Below are 22,187 nucleotides of genomic sequence, written 5' to 3'. Positions count from 1 at the left end.
CTCACAACTAGAAGATACAGCTATGTACTGGGGGGCTTCGGGGAGAAGAAGAAAAAAAGAAAAAGAATACAACTATGTACTGGGGCTTTGGGGAGAAAAAAAAGGAAGATTGGCAACAGATGTTAGCTCAGGGCCAATCTTAAATAATAAATAAATAAATAAAAAGATAAAAGTCTTTAAAAAATTTTAACAGCTTTATTGAAATGTAACTGAAATAAAATTAACTACACATATTTAAAGCATCCAATTTGACATAGGTATACATTTGGGAAACCAGTCCTAAAGCTTTGATAAATAATTATTAAATAGAAAAAAGTAAAATTGGGCAATTTTTCCTCCACAATTAGTTCACATATCCCTGGATGAATATTGTTTGTGCTAGAATGCGATAGGTTTTAGCAATAATTTTACTCCTTTCATTTTTTATAGCTGTCAAGCCGTGGTGTACCAAAGCCAGCTTGTACTGATTCAGTTTTTAGGAATTCTGTGGGTGGTTGTTAAATATAACTATTACTAAAAATTAAATTATATAAATTTACAGTTAAATAAACTATTAAAAACAAAGGAAATAAGTACTCAAAACTCATCACCTCCTAATTATATCAGTACATTTTACTGTTACCTGTGCACTTGATGTTATGTGCAACTGTGATATCTGCATAGTAGAAATACTGCTTATCTCTAACCAACCCCATGTTCAGTGACATCACATTGTAGCTTGAAATCAGCCACGGTGGGAGTATTTACACCACAGAAATTGGCAAATGGTACAAATTAGCACTTCCCTCCTCCCCCAAACTATTGTGAAACATTTACCAACACACTACTGGCTGTAGGTGCTGAGAAAACTTCTTCACTTAAAGAAGTTGGTGGGAAGGAAAGGAGTTTTGTTATAGCAACGTGATGACAGATAACCAAAATCGCATAGTAATCTATCATCAAAAATTACTTTTAATGATCTGTCTACTGGCAACTAGATTAGGCCCTCCTTCAATTCTGTGGAAAGCAAAGATTGCAAAAACCATCATCTGACTTGCAAAAGGATTTCCTATTCTGACATGAAATTCATTCATTTTCTCAGTTTATTTCTGAATCCTAGGAAAGGTATTGAGAACAGCTGAAAATAATTGCTTACCTTTTAATCTGTGGGGAAAACACGATCAGCATTTGAAACTTGCTGTACTGTCAAGTATTGTGCCTCAGAAGATTTTCAACTTTTGGTAATAATTAAGGGATGGACGAGGGGAAGTCACTCCCAACTCTTCACAAAGTAGATGAATTCATAATATGCCAACAGAGGCCAGAATACCCTGGTTCTGAAGCACGTTTCAGCTTTAGAAAGATATATATATCTTAGAAAGTTATATATATCTTAGAACTATATATATATTTTAGAAAGATATATATATCTTAAAAAGAAATATATATGTGTGTGTGTGCATGCATATATATATATATCTTTATACAATATAAATATAAATATGGGAGAGAGGCAAGGCTTGGCACCTTTGGTACTTTGATTGGTTATCATAGGATGCACCCACCCCACTAATAATTCCAACAGTACTTGTATTTGGGGCCCCGAAGTATTCCCCCCGCCCCCCCCACCCCCCGCCCCCCCCCACCCCCCGCCATGTAATGTTAGGAGGATGCAGGGGTAAGGCATACACACCTTTCTTATACAAACGGTAGAAGAGATCCAAGAATGGAGACAAACTAGCAGACCACTTCTCAGAGAGATCAGACTTTTTAGGAAGTTCAAAATCTGGGAAACGAATCTCTTAAAACAGAGGTCAGTCACCCAGAGACCAAAGTCTGCTCATTGCTTGTTTTCGTTCAGTCCACTACTGAGAATGGTTTTGACGTCTTTAAATGTTTGAAAACAAGATCAAAAGAAGAATGATACTTCGTGACACGTGAAAATTGTATGAAATTCAAATTTCAGAGTCCGTAAATAGTGTTTTATTAGGACCTAGCCACACTTACTCTTTTAAGTATTTATGGCCGCCTCTGAGCTACAACGCTAGCGTTTGAGTAATTGTGACCGAGACCGTATGGGCCGCAAAGACTAAACTATTTAGCTCTTTACGGAAAAAGCTTGCTGACCCCTGCCTTAGAACTAACCTTGCTCAAGACCCATTTGGAAAGTCTTCTGTGCTCTCAGAGGGGAGGGTGCCCGGTTTGAAGAGCGCCGGTCTAATCTGAGGACCTTGGGCTAGTGCTTCCTGTCCGTGAGCCTCAGTTTCCCCAACTATAAGATGGAGTTGGACGCAGTGCTCTCTGGGGGCCGGCCTAGCAGGGGATCAAATAAATAAAGAGGGCTGGGGCCGCCTGGGCACCGGCAGGCGCGCACGGAGCGCGTCCCTCGGGGTTTCCAGCCCCGCGGGCGGGAGCAGCGCCCCGGTGGCCCAGCTTTCCCGGGGAATTCCGGGCGGGGGGCGGGCGGCGGGGGCGGGCCGGGGCGGGGCCGGCCGCCGCCTATAAGAAGGGCCGCGCGCCAGCCCGGGCCACCCTTCCGCGCGCCCTCTCCGCACCGCGGCACTATGGCCCCCACCCGTCTGCTCGCGCTGCTGCTGCTCCTCGTGGGCGCCCAGGCCGCCGCCGCCGAGTCGGTAGGTGTTTGGAGATCCCCACCGGGGGCGGCCCGGTGCCTCCTTTGTTCCTGCGATCCTGGGGTCGGGGGTACGCAAGGGGCTGCGTCGCCCCCAACTAGTAGCCCAGGGCCGGGAAACTTTGTTGAAAACTTGGCTCCGGGGTCACAGGGAGGCTCCCGGGGGTGGCTCCTCCGCGCGCCGCGCGCCCCTAGTCTGTCGCTCTTCACGCTTCCCTCTGACCTCAGCCCCGCCGCGGGCTCCAGGCTCCCAGTGACTAAGCCGGTGTCACTTCTCCCTCCCACACTCTCGCCCCTTCCCTGGTGATCCCGGGGCAGGCTCGGAGCCCTGAATCCCCTTCTTTGCCCTCTATGGGCGCCCAGAGCGGGCAGCTCTAGAATCCGAGGTGGCCTGGGGATGGGGGGCTGCGTGTATCTAGAAGGGGGAGGGGTTTAGGGTTCTGTGGGGCCTTGTTTCACACACGAGGGAATGGAGAACTGAGCCCTGACTCACTTCTGGCCCCAGTCCTGCATTGGCTTGTGCCTTAGGGCAAGGCCCTGTCCGTTCTGAGACTCAGTTTCCCCATCTGCACAAAGGTATGGGGAAGCAGGGCAGGAGGTGACCAGTGCGCCTGCAGCGTCCCTACAGAATTGGGAGTCTGATCTTTCAAGGGCCGAGGGCAGGGATGGTTTACGCTCAGCACTTCACTAGTAGTTGTGCCCCTGCTTTCTACAAGAGGAGTGTTTATTTCTGCTCAGCTGCAGACTGCAAAGTCGAAGCACCCACCCTGAGCCGGGTGAAGGGGGCCAGGGGAGAGAAGGCCTCAGTGAGTCCTGAGAAGCCTCTCCTTGTCATTGGCCACTGGTCCCTGTCATAGTTTATAAAGCCCTGGGCCACCAGAAGCTCCATTTATCCCAGCAGTAGCTGGGGAGGAGGGAGGCAATCTTATCTGGGAGGTGGGCGCCTGAATTGCTGGGAGAGGCCATTTGCCCCCCACAAGCCTGGGCTTTGTGCTCTCTTCTGTGCCCTTAAGCACCTGTGTTTGTGGGGAGCAAGTCCGCGAAGTTTAATCATTAATGTCATTTCCTTTCTGGGGCTCCTGTTTCTCTTGGCTTACTTAGGGGAGAGTCGTTTCTACCTGGTAGGCTCTTGTAGAGGAATGAGTGAGACCCTGAGCAAGAACCGCCCCCAACCTGAGCAGAATTGCTAGCACTCGGTGATTATAGCAAACATTTAGCGCTTATGGTGTGCCTGGCACTTTTCTAATAGCTTTCTAATGGCTGTTGTGATGGCTTATCAACTAGCTTAATTCTGCCTGCAACCCTACTGTTTACCGTTTTTACACTGGTCCTGAGGCTAGAGAGGTTAGCTAACTTGCCCAAGGTCACACAGCTTAATAAGGGGCTGAGTCAGATTCAAATCCAGGCAGGCAGGCTTCAAGTTCTGCGCTTGTCTTAACTGATAGTCTGATGCTGCTCTGAGTGGCTGCTGTTGTGTCCCATTCTCTGGTAACTCAAGACTAGTGTAGAGTCTGTTGAGCTTTTGGGCTGACCCGCCTCAAGGAATTCTGAGGTGAAAGGAAACAGAGACCCAGGGGGAGGTCATGACTTCCCCAAACCCTTGCCAAAAGGTTAGTGGCTGAGCCAGAACTCGAACTCAAGCCGGCTGTTCCCTCGTGCAGTGCCGCAAACTAGGCCCCGAAGGATATGTTGGAGTCACCAGTTGGGGACGCATTGGAGGAATGCCATGTTGGGTCCTGTTGGCCTGGGCAGTGTGGGGAAAAGAAGAAAAACCCAGGAGGTTGTGAGGTCACTGCATGGGCAGCCACATGCCAGTCTTGGATCAGAGGCTACTGAGCCTGCAGGTGCTTCAGACTGAGGAACAGACAGCTGTGTCCTGGGGGCAGTCAGAAGGATGTGGTTTGGGGGAGGGGGCTGTGCCAGTCCTGAGTGTGGTGGCCTTTCAGCGGGGGGAGACGTCAGCCCTGAGCAGCTGCTTCCTGAGAGAGGAGTCCATCTCTCTCATTGTGACCTCAGCGCTCCCCTTCCTGGCTAATGTCACAGACCTTCCGTCTCTAATTGGGTCAGAGGGCTTCCCTTTTTGCCTGCCCCCTCTCCCCACCTTTCCTTTCAAGGTTGTGGCCAGAAAAATCAGACCTTGTCACAGCTGGGTTAAACCATAGAGGTGATCTGGTCCACCCTTTTCTTTTTGCAGGTGGAGAAAACAGGCCCAAGGAGAAGGTTTTGCTAAGAGCAGTTATGATTAATTGAGCGCTTTCTGTATGACAGGTCTGGTGGTTTTTGTTTTTGTTTTTGTTTTTTTGCTGAGGAAGATTCACTCTGAGCTAACATCTGTTGCCAGTCTTCCTCTTTTTGCTTGAGGAAAATTGTCACTGAGCTAACATCCATGCCAGTCTTCCTCTATTTTGTATGTGGGTTGCCACCACAGCATGGCAGCTGATGAGTGGTGTAGGTCCACACCCGGCAACTGAACCCGGGCCACCAAAGTGGAACTTAGCCACCAGGCTGTGGGGCTGGACCCCAGTGCATTTTATCCTTACAGAAAACCTAGCATGTAGAGATTATATTAGGTCCATTTTACAGATGAGGGAGCTGAGAGAGGTAAAATGGTCCACTTTGGGGTAGCAGAGAGCATCCAGGCCATGAGAATCTCTGTCCAGGAGTCCCCCTCCAATAGTGTTGTTGGGGTCCCTCCCCAAATTTTAGGTTTAAGCCAAAGGCCTGCCCTCCCTTTGGGTGGTCCCTCCCCCCCACCCCCCTTTTGGTGCCACAGGTTTTGGGAAAGGAACCCAGGCAGAGCACCCAGACTCCTCTCCGTTTGGCGGGGCTTGCCATCCTAAACCAGTTCTTCCTGTCCAGCTGGGAGCATTCCCCTGAACTGCTTTCCTGCCACTCCCTCCCTGGCCAATTAAAGGCAGCCTTGTTTTGGGAGCTGGCCCCCCCCCCCCCCCCCGCCCACCTGCCAGAGGTGTTGCTGCCCAGGGGCACAGCCCACTGACTTGGCACCAGGCCCAGTCAGTTCTGGGGACGGGCCCCTATCCACCGGGTGTACTCTAGCTTAGAATGTTTGTGGTCTTCTTGAGAATTCTCTCCTTGATTGCACAGAAGTAGGGGTGGGGCGGAAGCCCAGGAGGTCTAGGACCCTTGAGTGACCAGTGAGAGCTCTTGGAAGTTCTTAGAAGCCCAGAGAGCTATCAAGCACCCAGGAGAATATTTTGGCCACAGATTGGAGGGCTCCATGTGGTTGAGTCTCTTTCTCTGAATTGACATCCCCCATCTGTACAGTGAGGGATTTGAACTGAATGGCCTGGAGAGCCTTTTCCAACTCAGATATTCTATTAATAATTTAGTACCTACCCTTTGAAAGGGGCTGTGGAAACCTTAAGACATCTAAGGCATTCCCTCTCTTAAAAAAACTTATGGTTCATGAGGGAATTAATATGCTTCACCATGTTCTGAGCCTCCCCCCAGTACCACTTCCACCCACACACCCAGCGCAGGAACTCTGCTCTGTTCATTTTTAGTGAAATACCTGTCCCAGAGTTAGTTCTCAGGAAACGTTTGTATGGATGAATAAATAAATGCATGTGTGAACTTCATTCTAAAAGGTGCATCGAGGTTATTTATCACTAATATGAATGCCTCCCAGTGATTCTGGGAGGTAGGTATTATTATTTCCATTTTTATGGTAAACTGATGCTCAGAGAAATGTAGTGCCTTGCCAAGGTCAGAACCAGGTCTGTCTGGATAACACAAGGTATCTGGTTTGAGCATCCTCAGAGAACATTCCAGATGAGGTGATTGGCTGGGTTTGAAGGTAGATACTTGGGTCCTACTTCTGAATTGCTGGGTGGCATTGAGCAAATATGCCCTATCTCTGGGTCTCAGTGTCCCCAACTCTGAAATGAGGTGGGACCAAAGCCCTGTAAAGGTGCTTCCTGCCCGGATTACCCACTGACGGGGGCAGGGGCCCTTCTTGGCCTCCTTGGTAAAGAGCCTAAACAAGAAGAGATGTTGGGAGGGGTGGCGGAGACATTCAGCTCCTGCCGTCCCCAGCTCCTGGAAACAGAGGACCCTTCCAAGGACTTGGAGTGCTGAGCCGGCCTGAATGAGGAGCTGGGAGAGCCAGCCTGGGCTTCCCGCCTCTGTTCCCTTAGGGGAGGAATTGGCTCCTAACTGTCCTCAGCCTCCTGGACTGGGGGGCATGATTTCCAAAGGACTGTTGAAAATTGGGGGAAGGGGCTGGACAGGGCTCTGTGAGTCACTGGAGGAGAGCAGTAGCTGGCCTGCCTGAGTCACTCGTTTCCTTTCGACTTCTTGGCGAATAGGATGACTCTATGGTCGGGGTGTCGGAATGGGCTCCAGAATTTATCCTGTCCTTTGGGAGCCTATTAGAGATACCCTGCGTCTCAGTGTCCAGGGCCTTGAGGGGACATACAGGAATACTTGTCCCAGGCCCTCAACATTCCAGCCCCTTGCCTGTGTGTGGACTTTGACGGGGTAGAGTTCAGCCAGTCCTCAGAACTGGTCTTTTGACCTCTGCAGGTCAAGAAAAGCAGGTAGAGCTTTTTCTTTTTTTTCCTTTTTTCCTTAGAGCAAAACTGAGGCTGCAACTGGTCTGAGTTCATGGAGCAAAGCTGGTGCAGTCCAGATTTGACTTGACCCCAGGAGTGTCTGATTTTTCTGACATGCCGCCTCCCCGCCCCCTGCTTCCTGGGACTGGCTGGAGGGACTGGGACGCCCTGCCCTACGGCAGACCTCACTGCAGGGGTGTGAAGTCCACTCCTCCTCCTTGCTGCAGGGTTCTAGATGGGCTGCCTCAGCTTCCCGGTCTGGGAGGAGATGGTGGTAAAGCTTATAGGAGAGGCTGCAAGGAGAGCTCCCTGTACCCCGCCTGGGAGGGAGGAGGCCAGGTGTGCCTGGACCTTTGACGACCCCACCCCAGGGACCCTGGAAGCTTCCTCCCCTCCCCCCAACAGCTGCGAGGTGGGCAGGGAGGAGTCTAGGGTGGGGCTGATGGAGCCCAAATCTCTTATTTGTTTGTCTTAGAAGTGGCTGTTGGCTAATTATCCGATGGGTTTATATTTAAACAAGAACCAGTTCCTGGCAGCTCCACCCCTCCTGCCGGGATCTGTAGGAACCCCCTGCTGAGCAGTTTTCAGCCTGGAGGGAGCAGGGCAGGGGTTCACAAAGGGTCCCAGACAACCAGGACACTGCCCAGGACTTGGGGTCACCCTCCTGTGTTGGAGGGGCAGTGTTCTGTAGGAGGAGGGAGGAGGGGCAGAGTTCCTAATCCTGGGGAGGCTGAATGAATTGCAAATAGCCCTCTGGGCTTGAGGGGGTTGTGATGGTGGACAGAAAAGGTACAGTGTTCTGCAAAGCTAGTTTTCATTGTGTGGTGCCTAGAGAGGGAGGAGGAGATGGCACGTGGCAACAACTGGGGCCTGATTTAACCCCAGGAATACGAGAAACCCGACTTCTTGGGCTGTCTTGTTAACTCACTGGTGACCTTTGGGTGTGGTACCGCACCTCGAGGAGCCCTCTGGCTATGTGTGCTGGAGGCTGGGTGACTGTAAAGTGGGTACGTTTCACAGCTGAGTCCCCATCCCAGCTGTGCCGCTCACCCAGGGACACACAGTTATTAAGTCACTTTGCCACCGTGAGCCCTAATGTCCTCTATAAAACACCTGTGTCACTTGAGGGTCATAATTGGTGTTTAGCAAACTTGTAAAGTGCTGCCTTAAGTTTGGTTTATTATTAGCAGCTAGACAAGGGTTCTTAACCTGGCCAGACGTTGGCTTCGGGGAGGTGATGTCTGTGTACCCGTTGAAAATGTAAGCCGATGGTTACAGTTCTTGGGGTTCAAAACTTTCTATCCTTTTCAGAGGGCTCCAGGAGTCCCCAAAAGATCACTCCGTGATCTGAACAGTTTGGCTTCGGCCTTCTACAGTTGTCATTCCCCCTACCCAGGGCTGCTGCTCCCCACCCCGACCCTGGGCCAGGCCCTCCTACTCAGCTCCCCTCCCCCATCCTTCAGGCCCCGAGCTCAGCTGCCCCAGTTTTCTCTGGCACAGTAGAGGCTGCTAGTCAGGTGACACCTGGGGTAATGGAAAGGGGAGGCAGGGAGAGGCTGGTATGTGTGGAAACAGTGACTTGGTGGAGCCCGGCCGGTTGTGGCCAGGCCTGCAGGGACTGGCTGTACTACTCGGAACCTCAGGGCGTGGGGAAAGGGGTGACAGAAATAGGGATACTCCTTGCCCTGGGGAAGCCCGCCTGGCCGGGAGATGTCTGTGGGACAGACTGACCTGGTCTGGAGCGGTGGCTCTCCGAGTGGCGGGGGAGGCTGGGAAGGGGCAGGAAGCCAGCACCCAGGGCTGATCTCATCAGCGAGGCAAGACTATCGGCTCTGCTCTGCAGAACACGAGAGGGAGGGTTGTTTACGTCCTGCCCACAGATCCAGCAGGGCCCTCGGATCCGCAGCCTAGATTATAAACCCCAGCTTCAATGCACCTCTGTCTCTGTGGCCCTGAGGGAGCCAGCCCCCTCCCGGCTGTCTCCACCGGTAATCGGAGCAGTGCCCAGCTTCGTTACCAGGCCTCCAGACAGAGGGAGGCTTGTCTCTTTGAGAACCGTCTTTTACAGGTGGGGAAACTGAGGCCCAGAGAGGGGACTCTCCCCAGATCACCCAGGGAGTTAGTGACAAGGGTACTGCCTCAGCTTCTGGCGGGGTTATGTCCAGAGGCTGCAACAGCTCCCGCCCCCTTGCCTAGCTGGCACCCCAGGATCCTGGAGCCCTTGCTGTGGGAATGGGCTGCGCTGTGAGGGGAGCTGGTGAAAAGCTGGCTGCTGGCAGTGCCCAGCCTGGCTTCTCTCTCTCGAGTGATTGTGTTCAGAGTAACCTGACCTTGGAGTGACATTCGAATCCCCACCTCTCCCCGTCCCCTAGACCTGGCTTAACCCTTCAGGTACCAGAGTACCAGTCATGGATTGGTGTGTGGTTTCTTTCTGGCTTCTAGATGTTTTCTTCATCCCCGGGGCAAGTCAGGAAATACTCTGGGGGTACAGGTCCCCAGGTAGAACTTCAGGTGTCTCTGGTCACTGCCCTTTGTTCCTTTTGGGAACATACAACTGGTCTTCCCTCTGCCTCTGTCTGCTTAGGACAGGCACTCAAAGTTGTGTGACCTTGGGAAGATCTCTGCCCATCTCTGGGTCTTTTTCTCTTGCACAATCTTAAGGGACCTGGTTGGTTGGTCTCTGGTCTCAGAAGCAAAATAAGAATGTGGATGTCCTTTCACAGTTTGCAAAGCACCTGCCCATCCACCGACCACCTTCTTTCTAGCAATGGAACTGCTTCTATCACTTTTCCCAGGTCTCTGACCCGTTGAGTACTAATCTCCTTAGTCAGAAGGAAGGCAGGTCGGGATTAATAAGAGCCAGCTACTTATTGAGCACCTGCTGTGTACCAGGCCACATGCTGGGTCTCTTGCACACATTAATGCATTTTCACTTAATCCTCATCATCCTGCATGATGCTACCAGCCCTGGTTACAAAAAGAGGAAACTGAGGATTCAAGATGTGCAATAACCCCGAGGCTCCTAGAGTTAAGAAGCGGCAGGGCTGCAGTTTGCTTGTACATCTGCCCTTATGGGTAAGTGCTCTGGTGGTAAATCCTTCGTTGGTCTGCCAAGGTGTAGAGTCCTGGTTGTGGTCCCCGGGTTTTGCTCATGCTGGGGGATATCTGACCTTTAAGAAGGGGGATGGGGGAGGACAGTGACTGTATCAGTAGCCCCTTCTGGGGGCTCTCCTGCCACGGTCACGCTGGTGGGTTTAATAGTTGGAGCCCAGGGGAATCACCATCCCCCCTCCTTCCTAAATTTGGCTTGCCCAGTTGCCCATCTGGTCTCACCTCCGGAAATAAGGGTAAAGTGTGTCCTTGACCCTGCCTCCCCTGGGGAAGATCCAGGTGAGGGAAGGCTCTCCTCCCTCCTTTGCCCCCACCAGTTCACATTTAACCAAGCCTTGACCCTGAACTTTTCCCTGGTGCCCCAGCCAAGTTTCTGTTCTTTTGTTTGAGCAATATCACTTTCACCTTTATTTACTCCCTGGCCAGGGGAGGGGGTGCCCTGGAGCCCTGGCCTGGCAGTGTGTGTTGTGGCTTTGGGGTTGGGGTGGAGAGGTGAAGCGTGGGTGGCAGTGAGAAGCCTGGCTGTGGCTAAGGCATGGTCTTGAGAAAGATCTAGGTTTGAATCCAGTCCCAGCACTGTCCCTTTCTAGCTGTGTGACTTTGGATGAATGAATCAGCTGAACCTCAGTTTCCTGCAAAAAATGAGTAAAGCACCTTACAAGGCTTTTGTGCCAATAAAAAGAGCTTAGAGAGAAGCACCCAGCTTGGTGTCTGGCATGTGGTGGATACTCATGCTAGTTACCCAGTCTCCATGCCTTTCCTGGGTGACTGAAGCTGTGGGACATTGGGGTAGGGTTGGTGACCTTTTTCTAGCTTCATGCCTGTAGGCTATGGACTGCGTGGGGGGAGTATATCTGGAGTGACAGCTGCAGTCTGTGGATTTGCTGAGGCCCTTAGGAGCAGCCAAAACCCTTGAAGGGGGAGGGAGGACAGCTCCAGCCGGGAGCCAGGAGACCTAGGTTCGAAGTCCAGCTCTGCTGCCAGCTGTTTGGGTGACCTTGGCAAACCCCTTGTCTTGTCATCTGTTTGCTGGGTTATAAAATGGGATGGTTGTGTTCTGTGGCCTCAGATACCTTCTGTGGCAGGTGCTAGTCCCTTTGGAACAAAACAGCACCCAGCTCTCTTCTTTTCTATGGATAGTTTAGGGAAGCATCCAGCATCTCTAAACCCCCAGGCATCAACCCCAGGTGCCCACCATGGTCTGGGGGACCCAGGCCCACTGCCTTATTCAGCTGACGATTTCTGTTTTGTGTCTGTGAGAGGGACAAAGAGGGTGCCTGTGTGTGCACACACATATGAACGCGTGTTCCCCAGGCAGGGATGGGTGAGCCGAGAACAAACCACAGTCTTAGCCAGGAGCAGGGTGGGGTCCCTCTCTGGTCAGGGCTGGGCCTGGCTGCTGGGTGGCCTGGTTCTTCAAAGCCACCCCAGACTGAATGGGCCTTGTCTGAAAAGAGGGTGGGGAAAGGGAGGGCTGTTGCACACACAAGGGGTGATTGCCCACAGTTCATGGAGCTTGGTCCAGTCTTGCTGGCTCCCACCTACTTGGGAATTTCCCTCATATCAGGGTCATGGGTGGGGAAGGGGCCAGAGAGGGTACTTCTGGAGCTGAAGAAGGGTTTAATTTCCTGTGTCTTCCCATCAGCCTGACAAAGTTTCTCCCTTGACTTGCTGTAGGAGGGCACCTATGCTCATTCAATGCACAGCCTCAAGGGACCCCTGTCCTTAGAGCCTGGAATAGGTGTCTGGCCAGGTCTAATCCTGGCCATGCCGCTGATCCCCGGTGTGACCTTAAACAAGTTTATTCTCTCTGGGAACCTGGTATAAAAATGAAGGGTTAGGGATGACCACAAAGAGTGCCGAACTGAGAATAAATCTGGGTTTCAGCCTCAGTTTTGCTGCCCACTTGGCTACAAGCTCATCATACCCGCCACCTCTCTGTCTTCATTTCGTTAATGTAAATTGCAGGTAGTTTCTCGCAGCCAATCAGCGTTTTAATCCCATGGGTTGTTTTGAAACACCCCTTAGCACTTTCACATACTAAAGGAAGGGCAGGATGCGGTAAACAACATTCTGTGACTCCGTGACTCCTGGGGCACAGGGAGGGTTGGGGAGGGTCTCAGCCTGAAACAGCCCAGTGTTGGGATCTCAGCCCCTGCTTTGAGGACTTTGAGCTCTGACTCCACACAGCCAGTCTGGTCTCCAGGCTGGGTCAACAAGCGGCCAAAGTACCTTCTTTCCCTCTTGGGCTGGATTTGACCTCCACTTAACAGGGCTCCCTCCTAGCCTGGGTAGGCGGGCACTCCATGTTCACGTGTGTTTGTGCGTGTGTTTATGTGTATGTGGTTAAAGGCTTAGGTGACCTATGCCTGGGTTCTGGTCCTACGCCTGGGTGCGGTCACTTTCGGCCTGTGTGACCTTGGGCAAGTGACTTTATCTTTCTGAGCCTCCTGCCCCCTGTTTCCACTTCTGCAATAAAGATCTATTAGGAGGACCTGCTTCATGCTAAGTGGTTAGCTTGGTAAGCCATGGAGATCCTGCCGTTTCCGATTCTGGGCCCCAGGGGAATTTGCAGCAGGAGATGGGGATAGGAGCGCAGGGACCCCACCCTAGGTACTGGCAGCTTGCGCAAGCACGGAGGAGCCTTTTCCTTCAGCTGCCAAACCAAAGCCACAGGCACGGGCTGTGTGCGGGGGCTGGAATTCCAGCTCCAGCAGCTCAGCAGCTCCTGATTCTCGAGTCATGAAGTCATCCCTAACCAGAGCTTAACCCCTTCTGGCTCCCCACCCCCACGTGTGCCAGGCGCTCTCTCCCTTCCGGCGGTGGGAGGGGCAGTGCCTGCCCGCCACCTTCCTCCCAGCCTGAGACTGCTCCCTTCCCGGAATCCAGCATGTGCCCTCGCGTGGGTGGAAGATAGCACCACAGTCAGGTCCACCCCCTTCTCCACGGAAGCCAGCGGAGAGTACAGGAGGAGCCTGGGCGTCTCCTGAGATGGTAACCTTGTCTTAGGAACGGATATTCCTTCTCAGGCTCCCCCGTATGTCACCGGTAGTCTCAGCTAAGGGAAGGACAGCCTGGGCAGTCAGAAACAGACCTGGCCTCTTTCCACTCAGAACTCTGTAGCTGACCCACTGTGTGACCTCGGGCAGGTTACTGCCCTGTCTGGGGCTCAGATTCTCTCAAATTCTTTGAAATGGAAAGCCAGGAACTCCCTGGCCTCTCCAGCTGGTGTTCTGTGGTTCTGAGCAGACCCCTTACTTCTCGCAAATAGGGACTCTGGGAAACAAGATGAGAATGTCTTGGCGGGGGCGGTGTGTTGAACTTAATCGAAACACTAACTCCTCTGGGAAATAGTAGGCACTTTAATATTTGAATTAATTAGTGGAATAATGAACTTTGCCCGGGGCAACAGAAGCCTCAGCCCGGAAGCTAAGGGGAAGGGTGTAGGCATCTCAGCTGCCTCCTCTCTGCTCTCCGGAGCTCTAGGGGATGGAAGCAGGGTCGCTGATGTAATGTACGACCTTGGGAAAGTTCTCTGCCCCTGTGGACTTTTGATACTTTCCTTTTGAAAGCTTCTCAGTGGGGTGGACCTAAGATCTTGCTGTGACCAGCTGGGTTTTCCTGGGGGCTGAGTGGCACTTACGGGTGCTGGAACTGTGCCCTGCACGGTGCTGGCTGCAGGACAGATCCATGGGAGATGTTTGTAGGCTGAATACAAGCGTGCGCTTATGCACTCTTGAGTCACCACGCTTGGACAGCGCCCTGACCTGAGGCTGTCCTGGGGTGTGCGTGAGCCAGCCCTGCCCCTCCCAGCCGAGTCTGACTCAGCTGGGAAAGGTGTCCTGGACTGGGTAAGACGAGAGCCAGCAGCCCTCTCCCTGCCCTGGGTGAATCAGCTGTGAATGCATCATAGGACCCTGGAGTATGGGATCCTTGGCGGCCTGTGTGGGTGGGGAGCCCTGGCTCTGAAGTCAGGCAGCCCTGTCTGGAATCCTCACTCCTCCATTTGCTACTTGTGTCACCAAAAGAAAATGATTTCATGTCTCAAATGCCCAGTTTCCTTAGCTGTAAAATGGGGTTAAAGAAGTGCCTTTAGAGTTATTAAGAACAGGGACTGACGTGTAGCAAATGCTTAGTAAATAGTACCTAGTAATATCTATGTTCTGATTATTACCACCTTTATGATTTTTATTAGCCCAGAAAGGTAAAGAGACTTGCCTAAGGTCACACAGCAAGTGAGGGGCCAGGACGGATCCAGGATCCAGGTCTCCAGGCTTTGGCCTGATCCCCTTCCAGCACTCCGGCTTACCTTCCTGAATGTGCAGTTCGCTGCCTTTCGAGGCTCAGGGGCTGTTGGAGAGCACTGGGGGGCCTGTTGGCTGATGTATCTCCTCTTTTCACCCTAGATCCGAGAGACCGAGGTCATCGACCCCCAAGTCCTCCTAGAAGGCCAATACTTCTCCGGCGCCCTGCCAGATGACGAGGACGCTGGGGAGCTCGGGCAGGAACCCGATGACTTTGAGCTGTCTGGCTCTGGAGATCTGGGTATGGAGGGCATGGTGGGCAGGCCTGGGGCACGGGGCTGAAGGGGATGTGGCCTCATCTCCTAGCACGGTGACCATGCATGGGGACTTGGATTTTGGGGGAAATTTTTCTCCAGTGCTCCTCTTCCCTCAAAAAAGAGCAAACAAAAGTAGCTGGATCAACCCTTTGCACCCCTGAGACCCTCCCCTGGCTAGTTGTTTGTTGCTTTGGGTTCATTTGTAGCAGTAGGTTTTCTGAGCACTAGCCTCAACCTGTCCACCTTTGGCTGAGGGCATGGGGGTAGGGGTGGGGATGGGGAGGTCTGATGGAGTGTTTTTCTTCCTTTGAAAAGGAAAAGAACCAGTTCAGAAGCCTGGGGACACGTGTAGGCAGAGGTGTGGATGGGGAACAAAGATCAAGCCCCTGCTTGGTGGTAGGGGCATGTAGGTGAAGGGGCCAGGCCTTTTGGGGCTGGACCAGGGCAGGTGCCTTTCCTGGTCTTCTGTGACTTCTGGCCCTCGCTGCCGGGCCACACAGAACTACCGAGAACCATCCCTCCTATGTGCAGGCTGTTATAACGATTCCAAGTTTGAGCTTTGGAGTCCCATGGTGCCTGAGCTCAACCTGCCCCTCTGTGGCCTCCCAGCCTTGGTTTCCCAATCTGTGAAATGGGAACAGTAATGACAGCACATCAGTGTTGTGGGGACTGGACTGAGTTAAAACTCTTGGCTCGTATCAGGCGCTCAGTAAATATTTTAATATTGCAATTTCTAATATATCATGTTGCAATCTAGAGTGGACTCAAACAGTCCCCCGGGGAGCTTGTTAAAAGCAGATTCTGCTTCAGTGGGCCCTGAAGTTCTGCATTTCTAACATCCCCCCGGTGATGTTGTTGGTCCCTGGATCCACACTTTACAGAGCAAGAGTTTGGAGCTGACGAAGCATCTGCTCAGCTACCAGCTCAGCATTCCTGTGAAAGAGCCAGGGAGGCAGGTCTTAGGAGCCCCATTTTACAGATGAAGTGACTGAGGCTGGAGTGGGAATGGTTACCTGCTGGACAGTGAGCATTTGGGGGCTGTTTGTGAGTTAGGACTCCCACCAGCCATGGCGTTGGGAGTCATTTATCTGGGGGTAACTGACCTCACACTCACACAGCCTTTATGACCTTTCAGATGACTCAGAGGACCCCAGGATCTTCCCTGAAGTAATTCACCCCTTGGTAAGTAGCTAAATGCTTTTGCCTCTCGCCCCTTGCTTCTCTGTAACACCTGTTAAGAGGAGCAGAATAATGAGGGTCTGACCTCACTCTGCAAGAAGGCTTTTATTTGCAGCCCTGGGCTCCTCTGGGGCAGGACAACTGTGGGTCATGGCGAGGCCATCCCTCCTGCAGGGATAGTTACTGTCAACACTTAATTTTGTGTTTCCGACCCCTTCTCTGTGCTTCTAGGTATTTCCCAACATTAATATCAAATTATAGACACAGTTCTGGGTACTGCATTTTTCACTGAAGGTGGTCATGAATATCTCCCCAGATGATTAAATGTTCTTCCTATTCATTTTTATAGGGTGCATAATCATATTTTACCTGATTTCCCTTATTGATGGAAAAGTTTGTAAGTTTTTGATATTCTAAAGTTAGAATACCACAGCAGCGTCTTTTACACAAATCTCTGATTAGCTCCTTAGGACAGAATCCTTAAAGGGCAAGCAATTTCTGCAGTTTTGCCAAACTCTCCTCTAGAGTGGTTTCTAGAATACCCCCTGGCCAGCAGTGAGTGGGAACCCCTGCTTCTCTGCACCCTTCGTCACATTATTCATTCCCCTTTGGGGACAGACCTACTAGAAAAGTTGAGGGTACAGACTTGACAGCATGATTGTTGAGAGGTTGTTGGCCGATTTCTGCTCCAGTACCACATGGTACAGCCAGAGACGTGGCGGCTGAGTGTGTCTCTCTTCTCCTTCCCTCATCCAGGTGCCTCTGAGTAACCACATCCCTGAGAAGGCAGGGCCTGGAGACCAGGTCCCCACTGAGCCCGAGGAACTGGGGGAGAATGAGGTCATCCCCAAGAGGATCTCGCCCTTTGAAGAGGACGAGGATGTGTCCAACAAGGTGTCCATGTCCAGCACTGCCCAGAGCAGCAGCATCTTTGAGAGGACAGAGGTCCTGGCAGGTGAGGTCATGTGCTCCTCACAAGATGCCTGGAATGGGGAGGGGGCTCAGTGGGGTAGCGCTGCAGGCAGGGATGCCTCTAGCCCACGTGGCTCCTTGGCACCCCTTCCTCTCAGGCTCTCAGGGTGCGCTGGGGCACTGAAGGACTACACTTCCCTAAGGGGCCCCCTCTGACCGTGCAGCCTGGTGGAGGGGAGGACTGCGGATCAAAGGCTTCTAAAGAAGAGACAAGTAGAGTCCTTCACTTGCCTTAAGTCCTTCTCTCTTATTTTCAAAGCTCTTTTACAGCCTGGGTTTGGCACCTGGGGAGTTAATTATTGAAAGGTAACTTCTCTTGAAAATTTCCCTTGAAAGCCCCAGGCTCCGTAGGGTTGGGCTGGCTTCCCCTCCCCCTACTCTATCACTTGATAGCCTGTTACCTTGGCTGAGAAACTTTCAGAAGCTCAGTTGATGAGGGGAGCCTCAGTTTCCTTCTCTGTGAATGGGTACAGTGACACTTCCTTGAGCTGGTGTATTGACTCCATGAACAATAGCATCTGAAATAACTTGGCAAACTATAAAAGGCTGTTCTGATTTGTTAGTATAATCTGTCATTAAATTGACCCTTCAGGGTATGGGGCACACAGGGAACTTTCATGTGACAGATTAAGAAACTGAGGTCCAGAGAAGGTCAATGTTTTGGCCTCAGGTGAGAGCTGCAGGGTTCTTGACTGTAATGTGCTGTTGTGGGGAAAGTTCTGTGCCAGTGTGAGTCTTCAGGAGTGGCTCTGTCAAGCCTGACCATGGGGCCCTCAGCTGGGGTGGTGGTGACTGGCTCCCTTTCTCCTTCCCTGGCCACCTTGGGGTCTCTAGAGTTGGGGGGGGGTGGCGGGTTGTTGGCAGGAACTCCCTTTCTGGCCACGTTTTACAGGCTGACAGCCACTCTGTATGAACCAGCCTGGTGAGTGGGCACCCTGGACCCATGCTAGGGAACTCAAGTCTCCTGGGAACCAGCTGGGCCAGCAGCTCTGAGGAGGCTTGAGGTGCCAGGAGAAAGCCCCGTGTCCTCCTCCCTCTGGGACAGATAAAGGATCTTGCCTGCGTCTTGTAGACGAGCTCCCTGGGAGTTTCACCCCAGTGAGTTTGGGCTCAGCTCAGCCCTGACCCTGGCCTCCTGGTACTGGAGCCAATGTTTTGTTTTTTTTTAATCTTTTCCTTCACTACTTTCTGTGTGATGTGGGCAGGGTGGGGGATGCTGTTGGATCTAGAGGGGCCCTTAGTGACCAGTTAGTCTTAGGAGTTTCACACTACTTGGTGGAAGTAGTTCAGAGGTAAAGGCTCATCCGTCTTTCTTCAACCACAGTTTCCCTTTCAGCTGGCACATGTGGGATTAGCGGACCAACTAAGGCTTCTACTGCTTTTAAAGAAAAATTTAAAAACCACTGATCTGGTCCAAGTAACTGTTTCTTAGACATGGGGAGACCGAGGCCCAGAGAAAGCAAGCTACTTGTTTTGGGTCGCATAGCAAGAGACGGAACTGAAGCCACGCCATCTCTTAAATCTTCCAGTTGAGAATTAAACAAGTGTAAGATCCTTGTGTAAAATGTTACATTGTTGAGCTAGCTGAGGTTGGACCCTCCATTCCAGTAGCTTTTAAATAGCACCTGGGCGTTTATCAGGTGCTTACTATGTGCCATGTGATGCATGGGCCCCCCTCATGGAGTCCCCGGAACAACCGGATCAGACAGGCATAGTTATCCATACTCTTTACAGATAAGGAAACTGAGGCTCGGAGAAGCCAAACCACTTGTCCAAAGTCACAGAACCAGGAAGCGGTAGACCTGGCATTTGAACCTAGGATTAGAGTCACTTCTGAGACTGTACTTGGACCTTGACCTTGTGGGAAGTCCCGGCACAGACCCAGGGTTGAAGTCATCAGAGGGAAAGGTGATGGAGACAGGGATGGGGTTCCTAGCTGATATTCCATGTGCTTTTTCTGGCATCTCCTGGGGACTCTTTGTTGCTGCTTTTTCATAGTTTTAGCCCAGAAAGAACCTTACTTGGCTCCTCTGTGCCATTGTGCCTCCATTCTGTGCATAGATGTGGAGTGTATGTGGAGACAGAAAATTAATCTTCTTAGCCTGAGTAAGACCGAATTAGGGGACTCAATCTGCCACAGAAAGGATTCTGTGAGACATCCCTGCCCCCTCAGCGAGCAGGAATGAGCCATTCAGGCCACCTGGCATGGTGCAGCAAACACAAGCTCATCTGAGGTCGAAGCCCACATCTACCCGATGCTAGCCAGGTGCCCTGGGCAGTGCTCCTCTCTCAGTCGAACTGCGAGCACCATTTATTAAGGACTTAGTCTTGTGCCAGGCCTGATTCAGGGTGCTAGGGACACAGATAGAAACCACAAAGGTTTACAATTAATAAGCATTGAGCATATGCTATGTACTGTTCTAAGCACTTTAAGTGGGTTAATTTATTTAATCCTTAGGACAAACATATGAGAAAGCTACTATTATTTCCACTTTGCAATAGGAGAGAGAGGAAGGAACTTACCTAAGATCACACAGCCAGTAAGTGGGAGAGATGGGGGTGGAACCTAGACCTTAACCACTGAGCTACGTATGTAGGAACATAACCCACCATATATAATTATCTATAACATAGTCGTGTGGACATATTAGTATGTTACAGCCGTGTGTGGTAGCGTATACCTGTGTGTACAGAGAATGTGTATACCTGTGTATGGAAGTGTAGGCCTGCATAGCTTTGTGTGCACACAGGCACAGCTAGAGCACACTGTGCTCAGCACCGTGGGGTAAGTATGTCTAGGGGGATTTCCACAACCTGCAGTTTTCCTAGCTCCTGGCTCAGCCCTAAGCTCTTGCTGGGGAATCAGCCTGGTGTCTGGAAGGAGGCTGCCTTTGGACTCAGGCAGATGTGGGTTGGAATGGTGGCTTTGTCCCTCTGGCCCTATGGTCTTCAGTGACTTATAGTGACCCCCTTCTCATAAATGAGGTCATGAGGATCAAATAAGGCTGCCCGGCACAGGTGATGGTGATGGTAAGGATGTCCAGTTGTGAGAGGACCAACTGGGGGCCGTGGCAGTATATCCCGAGGTCCCAGAGACAGCTCTCATCTCCCCTCTCCCCTCTCTTCTCTCCAGCTCTGATTGTGGGTGGCGTTGTGGGCATCCTCTTTGCCGTTTTCCTGGTCCTGCTGCTGGTATACCGCATGAAGAAGAAGGATGAAGGCAGCTACGACCTGGGCAAGAAACCCATCTACAAAAAAGCCCCCACCAATGAGTTCTATGCCTGAATCTTCTGCATGGGCACCAGCTTGGACTTTAGCGGGGAGGGAAGCCGAAGGATTTTGAAGGTTGGCCATTGGGGGAGGGCAAGCTAACACTGACCTATCAGCATCTCCAGCTCTGTGTCCGGAGAGATGCCATCTTCTACTCTTCCTGCCTCCTCTTGATTCTCTGGGCCTCGATTGTCTCAGCAGAAAAATGGGGTTAAACTTGGCCTTTCTGAAGGCGAGTCTGGGACTGAATCGTTTCTTAATCTCCCAGTTTAGAAGCTAGGCCTAGCTTAGAGCCTATACTGACCATGCCTCATCCAGAGCCCCTCTGAAGCTGTTGTGTGAGTCCTGCTGGAGGTCCACCCCTGGCAGCCTCCCTCCCTTTCACAGTCCTCCTTCTGCTAGGAGCTGGGAGAAGGGACTAGAGCCATCTGCATCTTGAGATGTGTCCATCAAAGGGCACTTGTGACCACACTACGGGAGTCACTGTGGTCTAGCTCGGGCCATTCTAGGCTCTTTCAAGTGACTTTTGGAAATGTTTTCTTTGGGGAGGGAGGGGAATCCAAGAGGATGGGGAGAGGAGCTGAAAGTTCATACTGAAATAGATTTGTAGAATATTTGTAAATCTATTTTTAGTGGGGTATTTTTTTTTTTAACAATTCATTCCTTTATGCAGAGCCTCTTTGCCTGAGCAAGAATGAGCAGATGCCGAGGTCCCTGCTCTCGTGCACATTTCCACAGTACCTGCTAAGTTTGTATTTAATGGTTTTTGTTTGTTTGTTTCTCGAAAATGACAGAAGAGCCTGAGATATGATTTTTATTATTGTTTTTTTTTTTTTACTATTTATAGCTTCAGACAGGGCCTCCCCTTCCCTCTTTCTTCTTTTTCTTTAAAGCCCTTCCCCATTTTTTTTTTTTTTTTAATACTTCCCCCTCCCCTGCTCATGACCATGGCCCTTTCTGAAGCTGCTAAGAAGTAGCTTGTATTGAAACATAGTTTTCTAGCAGATCCCAAAATATAATGGAAGGGATGTTGGGATATTTGTATCTCTCTTCTTGTAATATATTATTCTTCTTCCTTGGTTCTAGAAAAATAGATATATATATTTTTTCAGGAGATAGTATGATATTTCCAGTTTGAAGTTGGCCGGATGGTTGAGTGAGTGAATTTTTGTGTGGCTGAGTGGATTTTTACCTCTTTCCTTGGCCCTGTTCCTGGTGCCTTCTCCTGATCTGGCTGGAATAGTTGAGGGTGGATGATTCCACCTTCTATCTAGCTTTTAATTTAGCACAGCTGGTGTTCCTGTAGATGCTTTCTCCAAATTTAAGAGAAAATTGGAGAGCTGCACCATCCAATATGGTAACCACTAGCCACATGTGGCTATTTAAATCAATTAAAATTACATAAAGTTAAAAATTCCCTCCTCACTTACACCACCCACATTTCAAGTGCTGAGTTGCCACATGTGGCTAGTGGCTGCTGTACCAAACACGCAGGCAGAGACCATGTCTATCTCTTGGACAGCACTGCTGGAGAACTAAACTGACTTAACACGTCACAGTCCCAGCTTTGCTGGGATGGCCTTTGTCTCCCTGGGTAAAGAGGGGGATGGCGGCAGGGGCTGATTAGGCCTTAGCTCCAGAGCCTGTTGTCTGTGACCCCTCCTCTCCAGAGACGAGAGGCTGGTGGCTTAGCCTGGGCAGGCCAGGTCGTCTCCTGACCCCACTGGCTGGGTGGAGGGAATGATCCTCGCTTCTGCACCCCTCACCACAGGGTCCCAGCTGGCTGGGTCCTCTTCCCTGTGTTCTTCTCTGGCTGTGTTGGGAGTGAGCACCTCTTCTGTAGCCACTTCACACTGTTGTCTGTTACTGATTTTTTTGATAAAAAGATAATAAAATCTGGTACTTTCTA

At 51.2% G+C, this 22,187-nt stretch overlaps 1 protein-coding gene and 1 long non-coding RNA gene across 3 annotated transcripts in view; one reads left to right on the top strand and one right to left on the bottom strand.

Moving 5' to 3' along the window:
* The window catches only part of LOC139078245 (uncharacterized), a 17,065-nt gene extending 8,041 nt beyond the window's left edge, over positions 1 to 9,024 (bottom strand). The window contains exon 1 of the long non-coding RNA XR_011531121.1: positions 8,917 to 9,024. This is a non-coding gene — a long non-coding RNA (uncharacterized lncRNA). The remainder of the gene's footprint in view (positions 1 to 8,916) is intronic.
* Positions 2,446 to 22,187, top strand: SDC4 (syndecan 4). Of its 2 annotated transcripts, none has more exons than XM_070589313.1 (5): positions 2,446 to 2,612; positions 14,703 to 14,841; positions 15,993 to 16,039; positions 16,793 to 16,991; positions 20,142 to 22,187. In XM_070589313.1, exons 1-5 carry the CDS (start codon positions 2,544 to 2,546, stop codon positions 20,291 to 20,293), a joined length of 606 nt encoding a protein of 201 aa, XP_070445414.1. In that variant the 5' UTR covers positions 2,446 to 2,543; the 3' UTR covers positions 20,294 to 22,187. The 2 variants fall into 2 exon arrangements, with proteins under 2 accessions (XP_070445414.1, XP_070445415.1); XM_070589314.1 differs by lacking the exon at positions 2,446 to 2,612 and adding an exon at positions 13,118 to 13,290.

The sequence above is a fragment of the Equus przewalskii genome, chromosome 21 (genome assembly GCF_037783145.1).
Source record: "Equus przewalskii isolate Varuska chromosome 21, EquPr2, whole genome shotgun sequence".
Classification (NCBI taxonomy): Eukaryota; Metazoa; Chordata; class Mammalia; order Perissodactyla; family Equidae; genus Equus; species Equus przewalskii.
Note: the sequence above shows the minus strand (reverse complement) of the source record. Positions and strands in the feature narration are given on the sequence as shown.